The sequence below is a fragment of the Hypanus sabinus genome, chromosome 8 (assembly GCF_030144855.1).
Source record: "Hypanus sabinus isolate sHypSab1 chromosome 8, sHypSab1.hap1, whole genome shotgun sequence".
NCBI lineage: Eukaryota > Metazoa > Chordata > Chondrichthyes > Myliobatiformes > Dasyatidae > Hypanus > Hypanus sabinus.
Window position 1 is genome coordinate 159,423,029 of NC_082713.1, and position 27,136 is coordinate 159,450,164.

General features: G+C 40.4%; 2 protein-coding genes across 2 annotated transcripts in view; one reads left to right on the forward strand and one right to left on the reverse strand.

Moving 5' to 3' along the window:
• Nucleotides 1–1,351, forward strand: part of LOC132398653 (small integral membrane protein 29-like) — a 116,685-nt gene extending 115,334 nt beyond the window's left edge. Inside the window, exon 8 of the transcript XR_009513736.1 lies at nucleotides 183–1,351. The gene's annotated coding sequence lies outside the window, so the exon portion shown is untranslated. The remainder of the gene's footprint in view (nucleotides 1–182) is intronic.
• A 1,373-nt stretch (nucleotides 1,352–2,724) lies between these two features.
• hmga2 (high mobility group AT-hook 2) overlaps nucleotides 2,725–27,136 on the reverse strand; it is a 151,026-nt gene continuing 126,614 nt past the window's right edge. The window contains exon 5 of the mRNA XM_059978375.1: nucleotides 2,725–4,425. Coding sequence (XP_059834358.1) covers nucleotides 4,378–4,425 — 48 coding nt within the window. The 3' untranslated portion in view covers nucleotides 2,725–4,377. The remainder of the gene's footprint in view (nucleotides 4,426–27,136) is intronic.

The window sequence follows — 27,136 nt, forward strand, 5'->3', positions numbered from 1 at the left end:
ATGTATCCCCTTGGAGATCAGCATATATTGTATGAATTAGAGAAAAAAAATTCTGGAAATACAGTGCAGGTATTTGCAGAGGACAGGTCCTGATGAAATCTCACTGACCTGAAACTTTGACTGCTTGCGTTACCTGATTTGGTGGCTGAGTATTTCTGACATTTTCTGTTTTATCATTTCAGGTTTTCAGCGGCCACTTCTGTATTATTTTTCAGCAGAGTTTTGGTGTCCCAAAAGGAAGGCAGTGGTTCAACCAAGGTTCAGTACGATTGAAGATAATGCTATCAAGTTGGTGTTACAAGGATTCTACACAGCTGAAGACAGCTTTCCAAATGAGTCATAACAACATCTCTGTACAATTAAAGATGGGTTTGCAGATGTGTTCAGAGCAGATCTATCTAACTGAAGGTGGTGCCCTAGCTTAGGATGGACCAGATCGTGGTACAACTGAAGATGAGAGTATTGCCATGATTACCAGGACACTGTATGACTGAATATGATGCTTCTGATGTGGCCAAACCAAACCTATTATTGGATGATATTGTCCTCGACATGGTCTAACCCAGTCTCTATGCAATGGAAGATGGGATCCAATGAAGACACTATGAAACAAAAAGATGCTCCCGCTGTGGTCAGAATAAGTTGCTGTACGACTTAAGACTACTCTAATGTCTGTCTGATAGCATCTCCACATGATACGGCAAAAGCCTAGTCAGTATCAGTTATCCACGAAACTTCCAGGTTTTTGTTTCACTCCATTGATTTTCAACCAAGAGGTTGCTTTCAAATTGCGTTAATGGAGGAACATGGTGCACCTTTCAAACATGTCATCATGTTGTGCCAGCAGGGGGAAGAACTGAGCTTTTTGCTGCTTTGAGGGACAGAAAATAAGCACCACCTTCCCTCAGCTCTATTATATAATGCATTTATCTGCCCATGGAAGGACTAAGAATCGAATGACACGCAAGGTGCCTTGGCCAAGCAACAGTAACTAACATTAGGTGAGAATGAAGAGAGGTCAAAACCAGTAACTTCCTTTCAAATAATTTATATACTTTCTACTACTCTGCAAAGTTTTATATTATCAGTATGGTAGCATCCTACAGAATCAGTTTTAATTTATACTTAAAGTTTAAGCATAAAACCCTCAACTTGAGAGAGAGTTAGCTACTTTACTGGGGTGCCACAGTTCACACAAAATACAATACTAACAAGTGGGGGAGTGGAAGAACCATAGAAAAGTATCTTCTAAGGTGGTTCCTTCAAATTTAAGAGAATCTTTAACCAATTGGTAGTGAATTGAACTGTGAAAAAGCAAATATCTGAACTCTTTAATAAGTAACATGGGATATACATTTTATTGTAATTACTACATTCTTGCTATTTCCTTCCCTTGTAAAAGAATAAAATTTTATTGCAGTGAATCATTTACTGATGGTTTCTATGATAAATCAGCCTCAGTAAACTGAAACAGTGGTCGTGTCTAAGTTTATGAAACCAAGGGAGATTAGTCAGCAATGGATTTAAAACTACAGGACTCTTTTTAAGTTTCAACATTGAATTCAAGTGGTCTATTCAAGTGCTACTTCCAAAAAAAACGTTCCACTATAAGAGTTTTGGGTCTGTGTTCAATCATGTAAACTGTTATGCCAGTGTTCAAATGATAAAGTCTCAGAATCAGCATGGGGATCACAGAGGTTATTACATTTATTTGTGCTGAACAGACAGTGATAATCCTTAAAAGGAACCTTCTCAGCAAGCAAGCATTTCCAAGTACAATCAGACAGCTTCTCTAAGTGGATAGCAAAGCAATAAAGTTACACACTCAAGGTACAGGGAGAGCAATTTATCATTTTCAAGCTCCCCCGCAAACCAAGACTAAAATTTGTAAAATGGCAGGAAAGTTAAATGTCCAGTCTTTGAGGTGACCAGTCAGAAGAGAACAGTCATATAAAATTTATCTCCCAAAAAAAATAAACTATGTATAAAAAATTATGATGTTCGCTCTGGTCTACTGGCCATAAACAATAGGTTTTCAGCTTGAAACTGAGGTAACAGTAGGCCCCAAGAGGTAGTAGTGTGTAATTGATTGTACAACATACAGAGAAATACATGATAAACATTAGCGTTTGAGAGGCTTCTCAGAGCTAAATGTCCAACACGTAACAAAAGGCTTCCTTAGATTGTGTTAGCCCGAAACTGAGGTAAAACTTTACAGGATTCTCTTTTAAATTGAAGTACATGGAATAATTTTTCAAGCAAATCCTAAGTTTAAAACAAATGCAAGGCAGTGTTTTTCTTGGTGGATTCAATTAATAAAAAAAAATGTGGGGTAAATACAACTGGTTATAAGCTGAGTCTTCAATGAATAGACAGGTTAAGCACCATATTGTCTGAGGAGCCAGCCAAGCCTATGCCAAGGTTTTATAAATTCTGATGGAGGCTAAAAGGAATCAACTTTGGTTGTACTTTGGCTCAACACTAAAGCCTTACTGTCACGGATTCTCCTGAGAAACTACCCCCTCCCCATCTCCCCGGCCCATTCAATGTTAAAAGTAGCAATATTGACAAGCAGAGAAGCAAGATAAAACTCTACATAAGAAGCATTTAAAAATACATCTGGTTGAAACATATTACAAAAAGGTAAAAAAAGAAATCACATTTGTGTAAAATACATGAAAATATGAATCAAGTACTTTTCTTACAATTTACTAATTTAAACACATATTCTTGATTGAATTATACAAAAAAACTGATCTTGTATTTTTTTACCTACAAAGCTTCACGTTTCCTTTGAAGGTTTCAGAATAGAAAGTAATTTAAAATGCTTTAGTGACCAAGGTTATTTTATTTTTTTTTACAAAAATACTTTGACTAGGGATTAGTTGCAGTCCTAAAATTTTAAATGATATTTTTAAACTGATGTTGACAATAACAAGTCTGTTCCTTTTTAATATCTGGAGGTAGGTTTTGGTCAACTGATTAGTCCATTTCCCTTGAAATCATGTGAGGTACAAACTTGGACAGTTATTGTTCAAACACTACTGATAATAATGAAAGATAAAAGTATTAGAGACATTTCCATTTCATTAATCGTAACATAAGAAAAAAAAGAATCTGTTAAAAAGCAATGAGTAATTTAGTAAAAAAAATTATATTCAAGTTAAAGTACAAATGGAAAATGAGTTGAATTAACTGGCAATAAGTAACTCGTAAAAGTTCTCAGCAATTATATTGCAGTACAGAAATGTTTTCAGGTATTTTGGTTTCCCCTAATATTTCAACTACAGAACTAAAACTGAACTAACAGATCAGTGTTTATCTGTCCATTAATTTGGGTGGAAAAAAAACCTGCATTTATGTGTATAGCAGCATGTACCCGAGAGGCTGTCAAACTAATTGAATTAATCAGAGGTAGTTATAGATAATGGGGTAATATTGCAACTGTCACTAAAAGTGCTGGTTTGACTGAGTATTCTTTTGGATTGCTGGGAAGGAGGAGGAATGGTTTGAGGATCAATTGCACAGCATGTGTTCCCAAAAACCAAGAAATGTGTTTTACTTAAACTAGCCGCATGACAGTGCAATGGAGGTAAAGTCATCTACATTTGTGTGATTCTTACTGGCTGACTGGTGGGGAAAAGCAGTTCCCTTTCTAAGTCTCAATGATTTCTTTTTGTTGTCCCTACAGAGCTGTAAAACAAACTGTCAGTTGTTCATTCTTCCCTTCAATTACTGAATATAATTTTTAGGTGTTGAGTTAACAGCAGAATTAAATATATATATATAAAATCAGCCCTAAGATTTTCCTGAATTACAGTAAGTGAAAAACATCAATTAAAAAAAGTCTACTATAAAGTTTCTCTAAGAGCAGTGCCTATCCCTCATCTTTGGTGTTCTATACAGGGTGTTTACTAAGTTAAGGGAGGGTGGGTGTTAGGGACAATACAGTCCACCATTTTTAAGCAAGAAAGTTGGTTCTATCAAAATGCCCATATTTTTCCTGTGCATATGGAGATTTCAGTTTGCATTATTTTGTGCATTGTAATGAAAAAATAACTTTTGACCCACTCACCCTTACTTAGCAGCTCAATAAACTATAAGTATGTTGAGAATTAAAAAAAAGAAAACAGTAATTAAAATGTTGCATTATTAATCTGTGTCCCCTGTGTTACAGCAGTTTTTTTTTCACTAAACCTGGGACTGTGAAGGGATTACAAAAAGGTAGATAGTAAAAGTCTTTCAAAGGATGTGTTTCTCCCCAGGATAAAGTGGACAGACCAATGTTAATTGGGAAAAAAAAGTGGTCAAGGTAGTGTCTTCTCCCTTCAAAACACCCAACTGCTGAATGAGGTAGAAGTAAATTCATGTGGTTTCTTAATCTTCCTCTGTGGATTCTTGTGAGGACATTCCTTCACCCTCTTCCTGCAAACAAAAACAAATTTGTATTATGTTAGACAACCCTTTTTAATAATATTGTCTTGCCCTCCCCTTCCACAGTGACCAGCTCCACAAGCAGTGCTGTTTTTTAATTGCCAAAGTATTTCGGGAGGCCTCTAACCGGAAATGCTTAACCACAGATTTGAGAGAGAGTGCATTGATTAAATTCTAGTTAAACCACAATAAATCTCCTACAGCTGATGTCATTACCATGTCTTTGTAGAACTTAAAAGTATTAAAAAGTTGTAAGGAAAATAACAGGACATTATAAATTATTCAATCCATTTATCATACATTTCCAGCTTTAAATCTGGTTAGCATTCAACATTTACCCCTTAAAATAACTCCTCCAAAATGGCCCTTTGAAAAACATCAAAAAATATTACTCATTTATTTGCTAAAAAAAAATCTAAAGCAAAAGGCTATATTATGTGGTTTAACATTTGTCACCTCATAAACTGAGAACTGCCAAGGATGACCACCTTAAAATGGCTTACAACAGTTTCATAGTTAAACAGATTTGATTTTCCACATGGCTTCATTTTGTCTGGGTTGCTAGCTGACACAATTTATAACTCTCTTCCTTTCCCAGGCCACTACAGTACACCATTCAGTAAAGCATGCCTTAAAGCTTGTCTGCATTATATGACCAAGCTTCCATTCATTAGTGTTTGAAACACTTCAGCTGTGAAGGGGCTCCTAAATGCTACCATGTGTGACACTGCTGCACAAGAGCAGCATGGAGAAAAACACTAGGTTTTAATCACAGGCCACTGCTCTGCAATCCTCTTTTCAAAGGTTTCCATGATCCCAAAGACCAAAAAGGGTGTAAATCCAGGAAACAAACACACAGTATTAAATGAATGGGGGACAGTTGCAACATATTACTTTGGCTGCATCCAGCCATCAGATTTCACACCACTTTTGTTTAGTCTGCTTTAGGTTATGTGGGAAATGTGGAGTGCATGAAGTGAAGGCCCCCTGCTAACCTAAGGGCCTCAAATATTTAAGCCAGTAGGTTAATGCCTCTTGACTAGGCAGCAGGCCATGACCCTGGGAGACTCTCTGGGGGACAAGAAACAGAGAAAGATGTAGCTTGATCAAAGCTTTCACTGGACTAAAGAGTGCAAAGTCAAGTGTCAGCTGCCCTATGCCCCAGCCACTTCAATTTACATTTACATTCTAGAAAGACATGATTATCCAGCAGATATGCACATTTCTTGCCCAGTACAAATAAGTCAATAGAGCTTCCAATCAAGGCACTGACTAATTCAGCGAACTGGACTGAAACTGATACCATAATAATTCTGTTTCCAAGGGATTGTACTTGACAGTTCAGGTTTGGTTTATTCACTAAAGACTGAGTGCCTCAGGATCAAATAGTCGATTAAATATCAAGGGGCTCTGGCACCGACAGTTTAAAATATTTTCTCAGTTGAAACAGAATTAAACTTAGTGCTTTGTTCGTATTCTCAAACCTGGATGCACCATGTATTATCAGTAAATTGTCAAGATTTTAAGAGGAACGCCTTTGAGCTGGAAGTTTCAGTTCACTTAATAATATTAATGAGTCTGGCAGATCCTCTGCACTCTTTTTGACCAAAGGTTTCTGCTACATAGCTAAATGTATAGCTTATGCCTTGAATGAATGCAACCACCACTTAGTCTGCCGGCTCTACAATACTTCAATTAAAATAGCTGGAGAATATACCAGTGCTTTGAAATCACTAAAGGCAAACGACATCTTCTCATACCTCTTCAGGTAAGGTACATTTTTGGCACAGGCACTACATATATGCATTACATTTGTTGTAAATTAGAAAATAATCTTTAGCAATAAAAAGGAAACTAAACTGTGGGAGACTTGGCCAATTTGCCAGCATTACTAGCAAGTTATATTTTATCTAATTAGAACCTGCACCCTCCATGTTTTCTTTAATGATGTAGACCTGGAATGGTGGAAGCATCAAAACAAAGCTGGTTGACTTTTTACTTCATACGCAGGCATTGAGTCACTAATGACCAACACTCACATGTTACTTTAGACACCTGGAGCTAAAATGAGTGAGAACAGTTGCTTAAGAAAGTAATTCAAAAGTAAAGCACTGCATCTTTACATTTGTGTTTAAGGATGTAATTTACAGAATAAGGGCATACTCTTACTCCACCCTTGTTGCAATTCCGTGTGTAGCACAATTAAACTGCTGTCCACCCAGACACAATAGCTTTCACAGATCATAAAGCACCATAAGGTACAGGAGGGCAGCCCATTTGGCCCATTTTACCTAAAGGAGCAAATGGTCTGCTGCTTTTTATACAATAAATAAATAACCGATGATTCTCCCATTTTCCCCATTTCAATTTTTAACTTTTAATCTAGAGTTTTAACAGAAGTAAAGGCATTTTAAACTGTTGCTGTCCTGTAGGAACCATCATTTTCCAACTATAACCCATGGTGATTGTGGGACAGCTTTAGACTGGTCATTTTATATTCTCAAACTTCATTAACCTGTACAATTCAGACTATGTAAAGTGAGCTCATGTACATTTTAATGTTGTTGTTGCACCTCCTGCCTTGTAGCACGTCGGGCGGGAACCTTGTCATTTTTTTAGCATTTGTCTTGTGAGGTAGAATTGGTAGTTCAATGCTCAATACAGCACAGGTGGAAAGCAGGCAAGGAGCTGGCCGGATTCAAACCCAGGATCACTTGCCTCAAAGTCTGGCGTGGATGCCACTATATAACATTTTAATGTCAAAAAAGCTTTAAAACTTTTGAGATAGAGAATAGAGAGACTTTAGAAAAGTTCAGAGAAAGGTTAGCAGGTTACCTTTCAAAGGTCTTCAGTTACCCAGGATTGACTGAGAGAGTAGGAGCTTTATACTTAAGAAAAAAATTGTTGACTTTGAAGAGGTAGGACTGAGGTTTTTAAAATAAGGAAAGGATTAGACTCGCTCCAAGAAAGTAGGTTGTTTGAGCTTGATAGCTCAGGGAAGAACAAGGGTTCTAATAAGCATATAGTTAGATGCCAAGAGGCACTTCCTTTTGCAGAGAGTCAGTGACCTCTGGAATAAGTTGTTGGCACATGCAGCAAGAGTACATATGCAGAAAGTTGAACATGTTGCTTTTAGTTACGACTTCAGGATTGAAGGATGTCCATTTAGATCAGAGATATGGAGAAATTACTTTAGTCTTGTTGCCACGAGCAGCTGGGGAGGCAGGGATGGATAGGTACTTGATTAGCCAGGGCATCAAAGGGTATGGGGAGAAGGCAAGTGAGTGGGGATGACTGGAAGAATTGGATCGGCCCATGATTGAATGGCACAGCAGACTCAATGGGCCGAATGGCCTACTTCTGCTCCTATATCTTATGGCCATTCAGGGATTTTAACACATGAAAATTTAATTAATTTACAAAAATGTAGATTGGTGGGTCATTACCTGGACATGGAGATATATAAAACTTCCTCAATAAACTTAGGGCAGATTAATGTTAATCATCATCTGTCATCATAATGCATAAAGATACAGAAGGCACTGGCGTGGAGGGCTATGAACGACATGAAGGAAATCTGGAGGTTGAACCTGAGGGCTCAAAGAGGATCTTCATAGCAGTCACAGAGTCCATTCTCATGTACAGATGTGAGATGTGGACACTCACCAAGACCATGTGAAAGTCACTAGATGGTTGCTATACACAAAATCTCCGGATGGCTCTTGACGTGAGTTGGCAACAGCACATGACGAACGTTGAGCTCTATGACGACCTACTGATGTTCACTACTAAAATCGAGGAGAGAAAACTGCAACTAGCGGGGCACTATCTACCCTACTCTGAGCTACCTGCCAATCTAGTCATCACATGGGAGCCCAAGCATGGGAGGATGAACCCTAGACGCCCTCCCAAGACTATGGTCAACATGCTCCTAGAAGACAGCGGCACAGCTGATGTAGATGAACTGAACACACTAATGAGGGAGAGGGAGGAGCGGAGTGTCCATCATCGTGCCTGACGCTGGCTCCCTGGCTATAGTTGCAAAATCCACCCTAAAAATCTGCTGCTAGCAACTTATCATAGAGCTTATGACCACGTGGAATGTGGATGACGGTGCAATATGGCAATAACTTTAAAAAAGCATCAGAAATGGGGCCAAATGGCCTAATTCTGCTCCTTTGTATCTGCTTACCTCTCAAAACCATTCTCCTGCCGTCTCGTGTAACCTTTCACTCCGGAACCTATCAACCTTCACCTTAAATATGCCCAATGACCTGGTCTCCACAGAATTCCCTCATCATAGGAAGCATTATCTCCACATCCACTCTACCTTGCTCTTTCATCATTCAATAGATTTCAATGTGACCTTCCCCTCTCATTCTTCTAAATTCCAGTGCGTAAAGGTCCGGAGCTATCAATTGCTCCTCATATGATAGGCCTCTCCAGGACACTCTCATGAACAACCTCTAACCCTCTGCAATGTCAGCACATCCTTTCATAGGTAAATGGCCCAAAACTGCTCACAATGTTCTGTGAGGCCTCGCCAGTGCTTTATAAAACCTCAACATTACATCCTTTCTTTATATTCCGCTCCCCTCAAAATGAATGCTAACATTGCACTTGCCTCACCACTGTCTTAACCTGAAAATTAATCTTTAGGGAATTCTACACAAGGACTCCCAAGTCCCTTTGCAGCTCGGATTTTTAAATTCTCTCCCCTTTTGGAAAAGTCTATACTTTTATTCCTTCTTCCAAAGTGCATGACCATACGCTTCCTGGCGCTGTATTCCACTTGCTACTGCTCTGTCCATTCTTCAAACCTGTCCAAGTCCTTCTGCAACATCTCTGCTTCCTCAATACTAACCGACCTTCCACCTATCTTAATGCCATCTGCAAACTTGACCACAAAGCCATCATCTCCATCATCAAAATCATTGACATACAATGTAAAAAGAAGCAGTCTCAACACCTACGCCTGCAAAGACACCACTAGTCACTAGCAGCCAATCAGAAAAGGCTCTCTTTATTCCCACACTTTGCCTCTGCAAATCAGCCAAAGCTCTATTCATGCTAATATCTTTCCTGTAATATCACAGGCTCTTATCCTGTTAAACAGTCTCACGTGCAGCAGCTTGTCAAAGGCCTTCTGAAAATCCAAGTACACAACATACACCAGCACTCCTTTGTCTATCCTGCTTGGTATTCCTACAAAGAATGATAATAGATTTGTCAGGCAAGATTTTCCCTTAAGGAAACCATGTTAGATAGAATTAGATTGTTGTTAGAATTAGATATCGTTGCTAGAGTGAACTAACATTGTGAAATGCTGCAGGACAGAGTGGACTCAATTAAGTGATACACAAACTATTACTTGTTTTCTCATTTACTACACACTCAATTGTTAAGCCATTTTTTTTTAAAATAATGCATTAGGACTGTTAAACTAGTATTCTATCAAGTGTCAGGGTGCAAAAAATTTGAGGGACCTTTAGGAGGTTTTTTCCAGAGTATGTTCCCAAGGCAGTTGAATGACAGTTATGGTGGAATGAAGGGGAACCTTAAATGTTGGGGGCAGAAAGGAAGAAGAATTTGGAAACATTCTCAGTCAGAGTGAAGGAAGAGAGAAACAATTTGAAAATGCAGGTGATAATTTTAAATCTGTGGCACTTGGGTCATTTATGAATGAGTGACCCTTGCTGTAGAATGGATCGGGGCAGTGGAAGGTCAGATTGAAGGTTGCAGCTTGTCAAAACGACATGAAAGCAATCTGATTCAGTGATGATGGGTGGGAATAAAACTGGTGATAGCGAGGTGCAATTAATAATGTCAAAGGGTATGGGTTTGGAATAACACTGGATGCATTTTTGGACTGCTGACATATGAAGTGGTAGAGGGTGTTACTGGCACACCTGAGGACGGAGGCACTATGCCTATACATGATTTCAAAATGTAAACAAGGAAGAGGAAGGGTAATGAGAAAATATTTTTGATGTTTGTTTGATGAAATGACAAACCAAAGCTGAAGAATTCAAAGTATGAAAGAGAAGCTGTGGCTACAAGTGGATAGGTAGTAACAGGAACTCAGCAGGTGCTGCCTAGGTCATGGAGATGTTCACAGTAAATGGCAATGTGAAATCCCTTGGTGTTAACATTTCAGAGGACCTGTCCTGGGCCCAGCACTTAAATGCAATTACAAAGAAAGCATGGCAGCGCTTCTACTTCCTTAGGGGTTTGCAGAGATGCGGCATGACATTTAAAACTTTGACCAACTTCTATAGATGTGTAGTGGGGACTATACTGACTGGCTGCATCACAGATTGGTATGGAAACACCAATGCCCTTGAACAGACCACAAAAGGCAATGGATACGGCCCAGTCCATCACAGGGGAAGCCCTCCTCACCACGGACTACATCTACATGGAGTGTTGCCACAAGGAAGTAGCATCCATCATCAGGGACCCCCACCACCCAGGTCGTGCTCTCTTCTCACTGCTGTCATCAGGAAGAAGGTACAGGAGCCTCAGGACTCACACCACCAGGTTCAGGTACAATTATTACCCCTCAACCATCAGAACCACATAACGCAATTTCACCTGCCCCATCATTGAACCTATGGGCTCACTTTCAAGGACTCTTCATTTCATGTTCTCAATATTTATTGCTTATTTATTATTATTATTAATTTTTCTCAGCTGATAAAACCTAAGGTACAGGCATAGCCAAGCATGCTCATTTGTCAATTGCTGGCATTTAGTATTTGGCTTTCTGAAGATTTACATAGATATTGCTAACGGGACAATGTATGCCCTGTTCACGTTCCAAAGTCTTTCAATTTCCGGGTGGTTATTATGGATTAACCTATCTGTAATAACTGATCAGTCATAATATAAGTTGTGATAATCTAACTCTAAAACTGGATCAGGCCTGTATTTATAGTAAGGTCTGATTCCATCTATGAGTTTGTACTTTAATGGAAGACTTTGCTGAATAATGTTGCCACTTCATTGTGCCTGTGTAAGTAATCAGATTGTGTTAAACTGCTGCAAGATCCTATGATGTGTTGGATTTCTGTTCTTTTTCCTCAGCATTTTCTACATGTACTGTCTTTAATTTGTTGGTCTTTTATTGAGTATTTTTGATATTTTTTGTGTTAACCACCTGCCCCTGTATTGCCACTAAGAGCCCTTCTGTTTCTGGGAAGAAGCCTCCAACTCTGAGCCAGGCTTTCGAGATGTTTCCTTGTCGACATCTAGTCTGCTCTGATCATGGGGATGTCTTACATTTTTACTTTTTTTCCTCAATAGTGATAAAGTCTTCATTCTTTTGGCTGGTGCTCTCATTTAAGTTTAGGGATGAATACTTCTTATCAGAGTTGCTTATGCTTGCATGGAGTGCTGATTCCTGTTTTTGGTGTTGCAAGTATATCCTTAGAAGTTTTATCTGACTGTTATTCCTCTTCCCCTTCTCTCCTAGGCAGTGTTCGAACACACAGAATGTTTTCTGAAATTTGCCTTTATTATTAGATTTTTTCCTTTCTATTGTATTTGCACAGTTTGTTGTCTTTTGCACACTGGTTGCCCACCCTGTTGGTGAAATCTTTCATTGATTCTATTATGCTCTTTTGAGTATGCCCACAAAAAATGTATCTTGGGTATGGTGACACATATGTACTTTGATAATACTTTGAACAAACTGCCTTCCTCACCTCATCACAAGTTACCCAGGTACTAACTTGTACAAAAGCAAATACTTACATTTGGTCTATGAATGCTTCTTATGTAGCTCATTAAAATGACCAGCATCATTCTGGACAGTACCTTTAGGACCAGTTTATGTGCAGCAGTACCCCTCAGATAGCATTTTGATCATGAACATGTAAAACTATTGTAGTGATTTGGGTTAGGGAAGGGGATGTGTGGACCAAGACGGCAGAATAATTACTTTGTCCTATATCAGATATGGGAATGTTGATTTCCAGGACCTTGGGAAGACATGTGAAGCTCAAGGTACTTGAAAGAAAGAAGTTGGCCATATTTCTGACTCGGATGAGCACTGTCACTGAACCAAGTGCAAGACTTCAACTAGTTCAAAATTGATTAAACTTTTTCCAGCAGTATGTGTTATACAACCCTTATATAACTATTTTAATAAAAAATTCTTAAGTTTCTTAACAAACCGAAATAGACAAGGGTTGTGCAAGTGAGTAGAATCTTTGAAACAATGCAGATCAATGAATGTGGAGTTTATACCATTAATTTAAAGAGAGAGCGTAGTTGATGGAAATTAGTAGACTGATATTTCCAAAATCTTGGTAGGAAAATCCAGTTTACATTTACTTCCTTTATTACTATCTAATTAAGTATTCTCAGTACTACTAACAACTCTCAGAATCCGGTAATCTTCTTCCCGACCACCACCACCACCACCACCACCTGACTGTCTAACTAATGAGAAGTTAGATACCTTAGGCTGGGAACTGGTGTATTAAATCAAATGAAAAAGAACAGAACATTATATTTTGACAGAAATCAAATAGTGAAGAATGCTAGTTGAATAGATAGGCATGTAAACCACAGATATGGAAATGTTAAATCTTAACTGGAAGGGGCCATGGATGGGGTTTCAGGGAAATACCTTCCGAATAAGTCACACAGAGTTAGAAGCTCAATTTCTTTTGTGAATCTCATTTCACGGATTGTTTGCCAGCTTTAAATTTTGGATAGGAAGTATTTTCATTTTTGACTCATTGGGCAGGATTTGAACAAAACCCACCCAGTGTGAAGAGCTGTTAAAAGGACAGAGGGATCTTGTGTTGGGGTCCCAATGCATTAATGCTTCCCCTATCCCTATGACTGCAACTTTCAGTGAAACAGATACAAGACAATTGCCTACCCTAGAGCAATATTTCATTAAAAACCATGACTGGTAATTGCAACAATCTGAACTCATTTCAACAGAATGTGAGAAGAGTCTTAGAGCATTCAGAAGAGGCCACACTCTAATTTTCTTGAGCTTTCTTTCCAGCCCAGGAGCTGAAGTACTCGCTGGAATGTTCCTTCTTTCCCCATTCTGTGCCTGGTGTTAAGGAACTCCAGGCATCACATGTGACTTTCCATGAGTCCTCTGCTGCTCCAGTTATGCACGGGTTAACTTCAAACTTGCTGGGTACTTAAAGTGAGCAATTAAGGCAAAATACCTTGGCTTTATTGTGAGAGAATCTTAGGCTAAACGCATGGAGCCCCAATGAGATTCCACCTGGATGTTCACCAGATTGATTCCTGGATGGTGGGTTTGTTGCACAAGATGAGATTAGGCATACTGGGACCATTATTGAAAGTTTAGAAGAATGTGAGGTAATCTCACTGAATTGTACAAAATAATTATGGAATGTGGCAGGGTAGATGCAAGGGTGACAGCTCCTCAGGCTGGGCTGTCTCGTACCAGCAACCACTGAGTGAAAGTAAAGGGTTGACTGTTCAGGATTGAGAGATGAAAAAGTTTCTTCACCCACAGGGCAGTGAGTCTTCCTCACCCAAGAAGACTGTAATTAGTTCTGTATGTTCAAGAAAGATAAGAGTTCAATTAAGTCAAGTGACATGGGTTAGAGGCACTGAGACACAGGTGGCCCCCGTTTTTCGAATGTTCATTTTACGACACCTCGCTGTTACGAAAGACCTACATTAGTTACCTGTTTTCGCTAATAGAAGGTGTTTTCACTGTTACGAAAAAAGGCAGCCGAGCTCCTTCCCCCAGAACTGCATTCTAGCCGCCATTGCTTAAACACGTGCCTGTGAGCATCTGTGCTTTATGTCAATTTATTTTGTGCATCCATTAGTGCAATGAGTTCTAAGGTATCGGAAAAGCCTAAAAGAGCTCATAAAGATGGCACACTTAGCATAAAACTAGACATAACTAAGTGTTTAGATTGTGGTGAATGAAGTAAGGGCATAATGAGTTTGGCTAAGGAGGCTGGGTTTGTGGAAGTTGACGAAGATGATGTTGAAGAGGTTTAGGCATCCCGTGACCAAGAATTGACAGATGAAGAGTTGATGCAATTGCAAGAGGAATGGATAACAATCAAAACCGAATGCAGTAGCGAATGGCTCATAAGTGAAGTCATCCAGGAACTGAACGTGAAGCAATTGTGTGAGATTTTCGCTGCGATTGACAACATGCAATGATTGCAGAAAAGTATGACTTCAATTTTGAAAGGGTATGTAGGTTTAGGGCATATTTGCAGGATGGTTTGAGTGCTTACAAAGAACTGTATGATTAAAATTGCGCGAGGCTAAGCCGTCGAGCATACTACCGTTTTTCAAGACTTCCACATCTGCCACAGCAGACGATGAACCTTGACCTTCGACATCGAGGCAGGCAGACATAGAAGAAGGTGACCTGCCTGCCCTGATGGAAACCCCAGTCTCCTCTAACTCCCACCACCCCAACCTCCGACGACTCACCCTAACACACCATCATCAGTGTGCTCACTGTAAGTGAAACTACACTGTACATCCATTATTTCTACTTTATATAGGCTGTGTATTTTTATGTGTTATTTGGTATGATTTGGCAGCTTCATAGCTTAAAGATTACTGGAGAGAGTGCTTCTGCCTAGAGCACTTGCATGCAAATTTCCCTACGCTAGAAAGTGCTGAAAAGTATTCCTACTTTATATAGGCTGTGTATTTATCAGATCATTCCTGCTTTTACTATATGCTACTGTTATTTTAGATTTTATGTGTTATTTGGCATGACTTGGTAGGTTATTTTTTGGGTCTGCGAACGCTCACAAATTTTTCCCATATAAAATAAATGGTAATTGCTTCTTCACATTACAACATTTCGGCTTACGAACCGTTTCATAGGAATGCTCTACCTTCGAATAGCAGGGAAACCTGTAATCTTATTGAATGGCAGACCAAAAGGCCTATTCCATGTTTTGTTATCCAATATGGAAATTATTATCTGACAAACATTTTGACAACTGTGCACTGTTAGGACTAATCTGCTGGGGGATCTCAGTGATCAAGAACTCAGTGATGAATTTTACAAAACAAAATGTTGACAGGTTCTTTCCTCCCACAGAACCAAAGTTCCTTTAGTTATTTTTCGAGAATCAGCGTGGAATAGGCCCGTCCGCCCCTTCATGCCATGCCGCCCAGCAATTCCCCCAATTTAATCCAAGCCTAATCATAGGACAATTTACAATGATCTATTGACCTACCAACTGGTACGTTTTTGGACTGTGGCAGGAAACCAGAGCACCAAGAAGAAACTTGTGTGATCATGGGGAGAATGTAAAAACTCATTACAGGCAGCGGTGGAAATTGAACCTGGGTCATCTGTACAGTAAAGTATTGTGCTACCTGTAGTACACTACGCTACAGTGGTTAGCACAACGCTTTACAGTACAGTTCTTTCCAGAGATTGTTGCTCTAGATTCCAGTATCTGTTCTCTCTGATCTTTCTGTTAGGTCTAAGCTGAAAGAATGAATCCAAACAATTTGAACATCCCCCTTGAATCAAGCAATAATATTCAGAAACAGCAAGCAATTTTATTTATGCAAAAAAGGGTATCCATAATGTGCAATGAAATATTTCACACAAACCTTTAAAATCCATCACAGAGAGATGTCATATTAGTGATCTTCCACATTAAATGTAAGCCTCTACATAGCTAAAAGGAAATGCAAACTTCCAACCAAGCTGGGTTAATTAACTTGGAGCTATCTGTGTCTGTACGGTTCAAATAAATTGATTTACAAGCACAATGGCCAGGGATTCACAAAGGTCCATGTTTGAACAGCAGTCAAAAGGAGGGTGAATGCTGTACAGATGACTGAGGTTTTTATCTCAGCCAGGGTTATGGTGGAGCTGCTGGGACCCGGTTCCATGCTTGCCATGGTGTAACATGATGTTTGTGATTATCAGTCATTGAGCTGCTGATATAAAATACCCCAGAATCAGCCTATTACAATGCACAAGGGATGGGAATGTGGGATGAGCGATCCAAGTGGCTTATGGATCACATCGCAACAGCAGCCCAGTGTAGAAGCAATTTTCTGCATCTCTTGAAATATAGAGGCAAAGCCAAGTTATCTCTGGAGGACAACACTATAATATACAGCTAAACTATTTCCAACCAAAAACTGGTACCACTGATCCACTGAAACCAGTCTTCAAACTAGACAAACTAACTTGGAGGCTATTGACTATAACTCACATCTCAACCCAGCCTCTTGAGCCAGTTTTAAATAAATGATTATGTGATTTAACAGAATGTGGTTGATCTGAAAGAATTTCCACACGTTGTTTTCATTAAAATAATTCAAACAGAGGACAAAAAATGCCAAGATGACAACAGAGATGATTGATGTTGGAATCTGGAAGAAAAGAAGAATGAAGAATTCAATGAATCAGGCAGCATCTGTGGAGGCAAAAGATGGATGTTGACATTCTGGAGCAATGCCCTGCTGCACCCTGATGTAGGGAGTGGACCAAAGATTGGTGGTTCTTTGTAGTGACATAAAAATAGGACTAGCTCACAAAACAATGAAAATTACATATCACTCACACTTAAGCTGCAAGTATACCTTTCTGCCCTCAATTACTATGCAGCACTTAGTTTAGAAATTACCTAGGATTACACGTAACCCTCTATTTTTCTAAGCTCCATGTACCTATCCAAGAATCTCTTAAAAGACCCAATTGTATCTGTCTCCACCACCACCGCCGGCAGACCATTCCACGCATTTGCCACTATCTGCGTAAAAAACTTACCCGATATCACCTCTGTACCTATTTCCAAGCACCTTTAAAACTGTGCCCTCTCATGTTAGCCATTTCAGCCCTGGGAAAAAGCCTCTAACTATCCACACGATCAATGCCTCTCAGCACCTTATACACCTCTATCAGGTCACCTTCAATCATCCTCCATTACTCCAAGGCGAAAAGGCCAAGTTCACACAACCTATTCTCGTATGGCATGCTCCCCAATCTGGGCACCATCCTTACAAATCAAGGACGTATCAACCTTCGCTTTAAATATCCCCAATACTTGACTGCCACTGGCAGTGAATTCCACAGATTCACCACCCACTGGCTAAGGAACTTCATCACTGCTCCAAAGGGAACACCTTCCATTCTGAGGCTGTGCCATCCAGTCTGAGACTCTTTCACTACTGCAGACATCCTCTTCACATTCACTCTACTGGGGCCTAAAACTGCTCACAATACTCCAATTGCATTCTGACCATTTAAGAGAGCAAACAAGAAGGAAAAGGGGAAAAGCCTCAGCTGGACCTTATGAAGTGTACACGAAGCTCGGGCTCCTCCACCCAGCCAACAGGACTCTTCACTGAACATACTGCTCATTTTTATCTAGGGAGGATCCTATGATTCTGCCAGCAAGATGAAGAAAAGTACAGAACATGTTGAAAGGTTGAAGTGATTATTTTAAAAGAAATTTCAATTGCAGTCATGTCTTCCTTCCCCTCTACTCTCTTCTCCAAGGAATAACATCAATGTGCACAGGCACCTGTCTGGTATTTTACCTGTGGAGGTGGAGCTTAGGAGGATGATGCTGCCTAAAGCTAATGGCATGCTGGCCTTTATAACAAGAGGAATTGAGTATAGGAGTAAAGAGGTCCTTCTGCAGCTGTACAGGGCCCTGGTGAGACCCCACCTGGAGTATTGTGTTAAGTTTTGGTCTCCAAATTTGAGGAAGGACATTCTTGCTATTGAGGGAGTGCAGCGTAGGTTCACAAGGTTAATTCCCGGAATGGTGGGACTGTCATATGTTGAAAGATTGGAGCGACTGGGCTTGTATACACTGGAATTTAGAAGGATGAGAGGGGATCTGATTGAAACATGTAAGATTATTAAGGGATTGGACACGCTGGAGGCAGGAAGCATGTTCCCGCTGATGGTTGAGTCCAGAACTAGAGGCCACAGTTTAAGAATAAGGGGTAGGCCATTTAGAACAGAGATGCGGAAAAACTTTTTCACCCAGAGAGTGGTGGACATGTGGAATGCTCTGCCCCAGAAGGCAGTGGAGGCCAAGTCTCTGGATGCATTCAAGAGAGAGTTAGATCGAGCTCATAGATAGCGGGGTCAAGGGATATGGGGAGAGGGCAGGAACGGGTTACTGATTGTGTATGATCAGCCATGATCACAGTGAATGGTGGTGCTGGCTAGAAGGGCCGAATGGCCTACTCCTGCACCTAGTTTATTGTCTAACTGTGACTCCTTTACTTCGGAAACAGCTCTATTTATATCTTTGACAGTTCTTTTTTCCCCTTTCAAGGTGTTTTTGAAGACCCTGAACTGGGGTTACATGCTGACTTTGGTTTTTTGTGGAGATGGGGCCCACTCTTGGGGCCTCACGACCGGCTGCTTTTCGATATACCAAAGATGTGGCCTGAAAGACTAGCACGCCTTCAGGATGCCAGATTTTCGTGACTCAGGTGGCGGGAGGATTCCGGGCTGGTGCCGCCACCTGCTGTGCTGTGGGAGACGGAAGATTGCAAGTGGTGAGCTGGCTGTGTGCCCAGAGACTCAAGTTCTTTGGGCACAGAGCTTGGAAAAGGCGATGCAACAGACTTTTAACACCATAAATCAGTGAGTTGCTTTGTTATGTCTCCCCTCTTGCTGTGAAACAAGGACATCTCTTTTTCCCTTAGTAGGGAGAGAGAGCGAGCCTGTGGCATGTCGAGTTACTGGGTGAACGAATTTGAGGCACTGCAAATCTGTGTCTTTACTGATGCTTTGCTGCATGCTTGATTGATTGGTGGGGGGGGTCATTGCTTTGCTGCTGCTTATGCATGGGAGGAGGAAGTGGGAAGGGAGCTTTGGGGTTCTAACATTTAACTGTCAGTCATTCTTTGGGGCACTTCTGTTTTCATAAATGTTTGCGAAGAAAAATAATTTCAGGACATATATTGTATATGGTTCTCTATACCTATTGAAAAGGTACAGTCTATTGGCCCCTGGACTCTCCCCCCCCACCCCACCATCATACTGCAGGAGACATGTGATGTTCTGGATGCCAGCAAGAGTGGACCAGTAGTACGTTATTGAACAGTGGAGTCTACATATCTTGAGTCCATTCTCTTCTTAGAAGCCTGAATCCATCTGAAGTCCTGGTGTACAGCTGCATGTAAGGCATGGCAATTAGCTAGATGAGGGATAAAGTGAGTGATACGTGCCAAGTTGGACTCTAGACAAGTAATTATTAAAAACACAACATTCTTGACTTTAGAAAAAAATGGAAAACAAAAGAATTCAGATTAATTTTATTATGGGAGGACTGGTTGGGGAATTACCAAAGCAGTCAATGAGAGGGAACGAGATAACTGCTTGCAAGGAAACATTCTGCCACTGCCTGTATGGAGTTGTACGTTCTCCCTGTGACCACGTGGTTTTCCTCCGGCTGCTCCTGTTTCTTCACACAATTGGTCATTGCGTGCCATCCCGTGATTAGCCCAGGATTAAATTTGTGTGTGTGTGTGTGGGGGGGCTGGGCAGCATGGCTCAAAGGGCTGTATCTCCAGAAATAAATAAAATTGTGCGGCTCAGAGCTCGTGGGTTACGTTCTGCTACAATGACTTGAACACAAAAGGCATGGCTGTTATTCTGATGCCCTGATCGGAGATAAAGATCCCAGCATAAGTATGAGATGTTAAGTTGCTGTCTCATCTGAGCTTTAAAGATTAATTTTTATCCAGTGTGTGAAAGTTAACCCAGTGCCTGGATATTCCTTATTGCTGTTTGTAGCAGACTGGTGTACATTTGCGTGTTTTGTCTCTGAATTGATTTAGAATGTAGTCTTGAAGTGTGTTGTGGAAATGCAAGTCTTTATCCCTACTAATGCAGCTCTTACTAGATTTCAGTGACTTGCTTGACACAGCTCTCTGTGATGGCAGTTGAAACAAAGGTAGTGACAGATTAGAAAAGGAAGTCAATTCCATTTTATACATGTCTTTTCCCTCTCCTCAGAAAGAAAAGGAGATGGTCTAATCACCAAGTTGTTGAATGTAATAATGGAGACTTTTCTTAAAAACAAACTGCATCTGATCTTTTGCCTGAAATTGCAGCCTGCCAATTGTGCTTGCAAAATGAAACGGTCACTACAATGAGATCCAGTGAAGCTTGAAAACTGAGCAACCAACTTACCCGGCCAACAATCTGCAACCTTAATTGGTCCTCTCCCGCGAGAAATGGTCAAGAAATATACACAGCACTTAAATTCAAGTCTCAAAGTGCACTTCAAGCTTAAAGGTCACCACCAAAAGATCTCATAACTCATATATTTTGCTGTTGTTAAATGATAGTGCAGTAGCAACTTAAATAAAACCTGATAAAAGTGAATCAAATGGGGTTAATGTAAAAGTGGATTAAACATAAAGGTTGCAAATGCTAATTTTGCAGAATGTAAGAGGATCTACAATGGTGTAAGTTTATCTCCTGTCAATTACAAGTATTGTGATAGTTTGTTCAAATTCATTACAATCTGACAAGCTGAACAGGGTCATCTGCAGCAGCTTATTCATTGTGAGTAGCATTTACCTGTCAATTGGAACTACTGTCTAGTCAACTATACAAAGCTCTTGCACTCCACTGCAAAAACCTACATGAGTTCAAAACACTGTTGACACTGTATGAAAATGAACTTTGCTATTTGCATCTCCAAAGTATTCTTCCACATTCCCAGGAAACACAGCTTGCCCTTCCTTCTTCGCCAATAAACTAAGCCAGGACTGTCAGGATTGTTGTTTCTGAAGACCGCGACTGGAATGTGAGTGCATTTGGAACTTGTATATGACTGAACTTACTCTTCTCTACAAACATCTGATTCACAGTCTTGTTCTTTGAGTTGCCTTCTGCTCACATTTGAGCAGTGTTTCTAAATCCACATTAGCACTCACTTGAACAAATGATGTTATCTCCAGCTAAAAACCTTCACTTGGATCATTCTTTAATACAGTCAGGTTTTCATAAACTCAAAAGACTATGAAATCTAGTCCTTGTTCAGTTACTTAACCCTATGAAACATGGGTAATTAAGATCAACGACAAGTTCCTAAAGCACATGAATTGATTTTAAATCAGATGTTTTCCCAGGAAATTACTGGGGAGAACCTACCTTAAATCTCCTGCAACCAATTAATATTACCCCAGTTATTTAACTGCCAGGACTGTTGCTGTGCGTTGGCTAAGGCAATGCTGAAGTCACTGGCTCAAAGCCTCCTAACGTACTCCTGTTGAATTGTAATCATGATCTGATTCCAGTATTTACTGAGTTTTGAGCAAGAAACTACATGCAGACTTTCTGCTTGGAGTCTCAAATGGCCTCTTGGGGTAAATAAACGCCTGAAAGAAATCCTTCTGGGTACAGCAGGGCAAATAGTCTTCTCTGTGACAAAGAAGAATGTCTTAAAGAATTTTTCGAAAACAATACTGCATCTTTCCATATCGTCTGGGCCCCGTGTAACAGCTCAGCACCTCATCCCGTGCACCTACCTGCTTGCTGTGCGGCCTCATCAGCGTCTGGCTTTTAGCATGGTTCCTTTGTGCTTTGAGTACCAAATACATCTGCTTGAATCTAGCCTCTCAGATCCCACCAGGTTTCTGACTTAATATCATCGTAATCGAAAAAGCTGTTACAGGGACTCAGATCAACAGCCCCAAAAGGTATAGGGTAATATACCATGAAGAAAATGAGGTTTCAAGCATTATGATCTTACAGGTCTAAATCCGCCTCAAGGCACTTCATGGCAAATCCTGCCTTTTTTGCTGGCATTTGTGAATATAATGTGGGGGTGGTCAGTATTTGCCTACAGTGCTGTTCAATTGTGAGAAAAAACTAAACAATGATAACTCAAATTCAACCAAGCCACAAATAGATACATTGCGCAGGCAGTGAAGGAAGCTGAAACACACACAGTTGCATATACAGTGCAAGTGGAATGTCTCTTCAAGTCTTCATTTATCAGCCCTGACCACCCAGCTTGCTAATAAATACATGCAACACATTTGCACAGCCAAAGATGATCAAAATTGCAGCATACCGCATTACAATTCAGTCAAAATGGAGATCTTTCGGAAATTTCCTTTGTGCAACCTTTATAAAAACAATGGAGTACTGCAAAAAGCAGAGCTAAAGGGTCTGCAAACACGAGGAAATCTGCAGATGCTGGAAATTCAAACAACACACACAAAGTGCTGGTGGAACACAGCAGGCCAGGCAGCATCTATAAGGAGTAGCACTATCGAGGTTTCGGGCCGAGACCCTTCATCAGAACTGCCTGGCCTGCTGTGTTCCACCAGCATTTTGTGTGTGTTGCTAAAGCGTCTGCTTCAGATAAAACTAAAACCCCAAATTAACCTGTTCGAATCTGAACCCCTGGAAAACCTGATGGGTTTTTAATTTGCTTTCCATATCAAACCTGATCTGACCCAATCATTACTGTAAATATAAAACCGCCAAACATGTCAAGTCTCACATGGGGTAAATCTAATGGAAGCCAGAAAAAAATATGGGAGGCATTTATAGCAAAGTGGAAACAAGAACTTGCTAAAATGTATTGATGAAGTCTCAGCTGAACCTGAATGTTTTATCAGAATATACTCATGATCAATCTGAGCCCAACACAATCAGTTCCAATTGGACTTGGGTTGGGTAGGTAGACTTGGAAAGGATCAGTAAAAACCCATTAAAATAATTCCAGATGTTTGAAATTCTGTTACAGTTCCAAATGAAAATATTTAGGGAAACGGTTGACCTGTTTCTATTCCAGTTTCTTTGTGCTCATAAACAGAGAAAAATCTGAAGCCTGAAGCAATGCTGAGGATTTGGGACCATGAAGTCTCACTGTGACCTCTTGGAATCCAAACAACATGCATCAAAGTCAAGACAAAATAAAGTGTAAAACCCAGATTTTTTTCCTTGGGTCAATGGGAGGAAGATTGAGGTTTATTTAACACACAAGCCCAAGTACACATTCTTGAACAAGACATGAAACAGGCAAACTTACTTAGGGTAAGCTATTCTGCAACTGTGGGGACAAGTTTTACGACTGATAAGAACATATAGATTAGGGACAACAATTTCTAAAGTAGTTACTTGGAAGCCACGTATGAGAACATAGACTTGCATATTGCAGGGCTCAATCTGAGAGTTGTAGACAGGAAGGTAGAATGTGGTCCAACTCTGCATTTACAATTTTCCTTTAATGGGGTATGACAGGAGAATGGCAGCAATGCTTCACGTATTTTTGTAATGCTCAGTTCTCCAATTATGAATAGGTCATGATATCTTGTAACCTACACTTGCTAATAAACCAATGGGAAAAAGGGAGAATAGGTCAAGGGGTTAGTTGTAGGGTTATGTTGACATCAAGGTGATTGTTGCTTTAAATAAACAATGCCGCAATTCATCACTGGAATACAGAAACAGGGAATGTTAATAGAACAGGGCATGGGGAGCCGTGAATTTCAACTTCAGAATACAGGCAACAGGCTCAATTTGGAAGATCAGTTCAAGAATTGTAATTAAATGCAAGGACTAGGAAATAAATGGTGGGAGTATCTGCTGCACTTCTGGCCACAGGGTAAAGACAACAAGATTGGGGTTGTGGTTCATAACACTAAATTTAATGGCACCATATGCAGAAGCAAAGGGACTGTTGTCTTCACAAGGCATGCAATAGCCAGAATGAGTATGGCACATACATACATTGAACAGATGGAACGTCAACATTCATTGCAAAGGATAATAGACCATTTACCCCATCATGTCAATTTTGCTGTTGAATATGATAATGACTGATCAGAGATAAAACTCCACACTTCGGTGTAGGAATATCCATGAATATCCCTCAACATCTCTGGTAACAAATATGTAACTATGAAAATGGACAAGGGAGAGCCAGTGGATGTGGTGTACCTGGACTTCCAGAAAGCTTTTGATAAAGTCCCACATAGGAGATTAGTGGGCAAATTTAGGGCACATGGTATTGGGGGCAGAGTACTGACATGGATTGAAAATTGGCTGGCTGACGGGAAACAAAGAGTAGCGATTAACGGGTCCCTTTCGGAATGGCAGGCTGTGACCAGTGGGGTACTGCAAGGTTCGGTGCTGGGACCACATACATTAATGATTTAGATGAAGGGATTAAAAGTAACATTAGCAAATTTGCCGATGACACAAAGCTGGGTGGCAGTGTGAAATGTCAGGAGGATGTTATGAGAATGCAGGGTGACTTGGAAGGTTGGGTGAGTGGGCAAATGTATGCCAGATGCAGTTTAATGTGGATAAATGTGAGTTTATCCACTTTGGTGGCAAGAACAGCAAGGCAGATTTCTATCTAAATGGAGTCAAGTTAGGAAAAGGGGAAGTACAATGAGATCTAGGTGTTCTTGTACATCAGTCAATGAAAGCAAGCATGCAGGTACAGCAGGCAGTGAAGAAAGCTAATGGCATGCTGGCCTTTATAACAAGAGGAATTGAGTATAGGAGTAAAGAGGTCCTTCTGCAGTTGTACAGGGCCCTGGTGAGACCCCACCTGGAGTATTGTGTGCAGTTTTGGTCTCCAAATTTGAGGAAGGACATTCTTGCTATTGAGGGAGTGCAGCGTAGGTTCACAAGGTTAATTCCCGGAATGGCGGGACTGTCATATGTTGAAAGATTGGAGCGAATGGGCTTGTATACACTGGAATTTAGAAGGATGAGAGGGGATCTGATTGAAACATAAGATTATTAAGGGATTGGACATGCTGGAGGCAGGAAGCATGTTCCCACTGATGGGTGAGTCCAGAACTAGAGGCCACAGTTTAAGAATAAGGGGTAGGCCATTTAGAACAGAGATGCGGAAAAACTTTTTCACCCAGAGAGTGGTGGATATGTGGAATGCTCTGCCCCAGAAGGCAGTGGAGGCCAAGTCTCTGGATGCATTCAAGAGAGAGTTAGATAGAGCTCCTATAGATAGTGGGGTCAAGGGATATGGGGAGACGGCAGGAATTGTGATTGTGTATGATCAGCCATGATCACAGTGAATGGTGGTGCTGGCTAGAAGGGCCAATTGGCCTACTCCTGCACCTACTGTCCATTGTCAATTTCAAAGTTAAAATTAACTAGTAATATGTTTTTAAATACTGATTATGAGAGACTTGAAAACTTCCATTGTGCTTTATGTGTGGAAGAAATGTTTCCTATCTTCACTTCTGATTTAGCTATATCCCCCTTGTCCTAGATTTTCCATTAAGTAGAAATAGTTTTAGAGGCCAAGTGGTTAAGGCATTGGTCTAGTGATCTGAAGGTTGCTAGTTTGAGCCTCAGCTAAGGCAGAGTGTTGTGTCCTTGACCAAGGCACTTATACATACATTGCTCTGTGACAGCACCGGTGCCAAGCTGTATCGGCCCTTGCCCTTCCCTTGGACAACATCGGTTTCATGGAGAGGGGAGACTTGCAGCATGGGCAACTGCCGGTCTCCCATACAACCCTGACCAGGCCTGCACTCTGGAAACTTCCCAAGGCGCAAATCCATGGTCTCTCGAGACTAACGGATACCTATAAAGATATCATGAAAATATCAATCAAGTCTGCTATTAAACTAAATTACTAAGGAATGTAATCCTCATTTCTCAGTTTTGTTATCTAACTCTTGGAATGTAATATTGTTCTGGTAAATCTACACTAAACTTCCTCCAAAGCCCATATTTCCTCCCTCCTCCCAAGATGTCCAGAATGTTCACAAGTCACCAGGGTATGGTTTCACCAGAGTGTTACTATAATAAACCTCTTGAAGCAGGAAAAGCCAAAAATACCAGGCAGTAAACAATGGAGCAAAAGCTTAAGGTCAATGACTTACTGTCTTTTTCATCGTTTGCTGTTTTTATTTTTAAATTACAAGTATCTGCATTTTTAGCTTTTTTGCATCCTCTAAATAGAAATATAATTTTCTCTCCTACTGTGTCAATCGTTAATAAAATAGAAAAATGGTTGTAACTCCTCCAAATGTCCCTGTGGACATCTCAAGTCACATCACAGTTATAGAGAACTTTTCCAATATTCCAATAATCCATCTTGTGCCACTCAGCCTGGTTCTTAATCAAGGAAATGATTTACTTTCAATTCCACTGGTGGAATAGTGTTCGGCATGGCAAAAAGTACAAAGGGTATTGTATTGAGTGTGAAACTGGTGATGAAATTACTGAGTTGGAAGATCAGCACCAGGGAATCTCTTGCCTTTGTGCTATCCATGGGGGAAGGAGTGAGAGAGATGTGTGGGAAATAGAGGTGATGTGGCTTCCTCCTCTATTGCAGAATGTAAGCCACATTTTGGGATACAAGAGAAAACTACAATTGCACCAGAACCAGAAGCCCGTATCATTGGAACAAATGTAACAGAGAGAAAGAAAATGGGGAAGATATCCTGAAGAAGGGTCTCACAGCCTGAAACATAAACACAGATGCTGCTTAGCATGCTGAGATCCTGCAGCATTTTCTGTATGTTGCTTGGGAAAAAGGAATGTTGTCCTTACAGGAGGCAGGGTGAGGGGTGTACAGTCAAGATAGCTGTGGAAGACTGTAGTTCCACACAGAAACTGACTGTCCCATTGATGCACCATCAATAACTCACTCTGAGACGTAAAGGCGAGATATCGGCTTTTATTGACTGGAAGAAGGAACAAGCAGTGAGT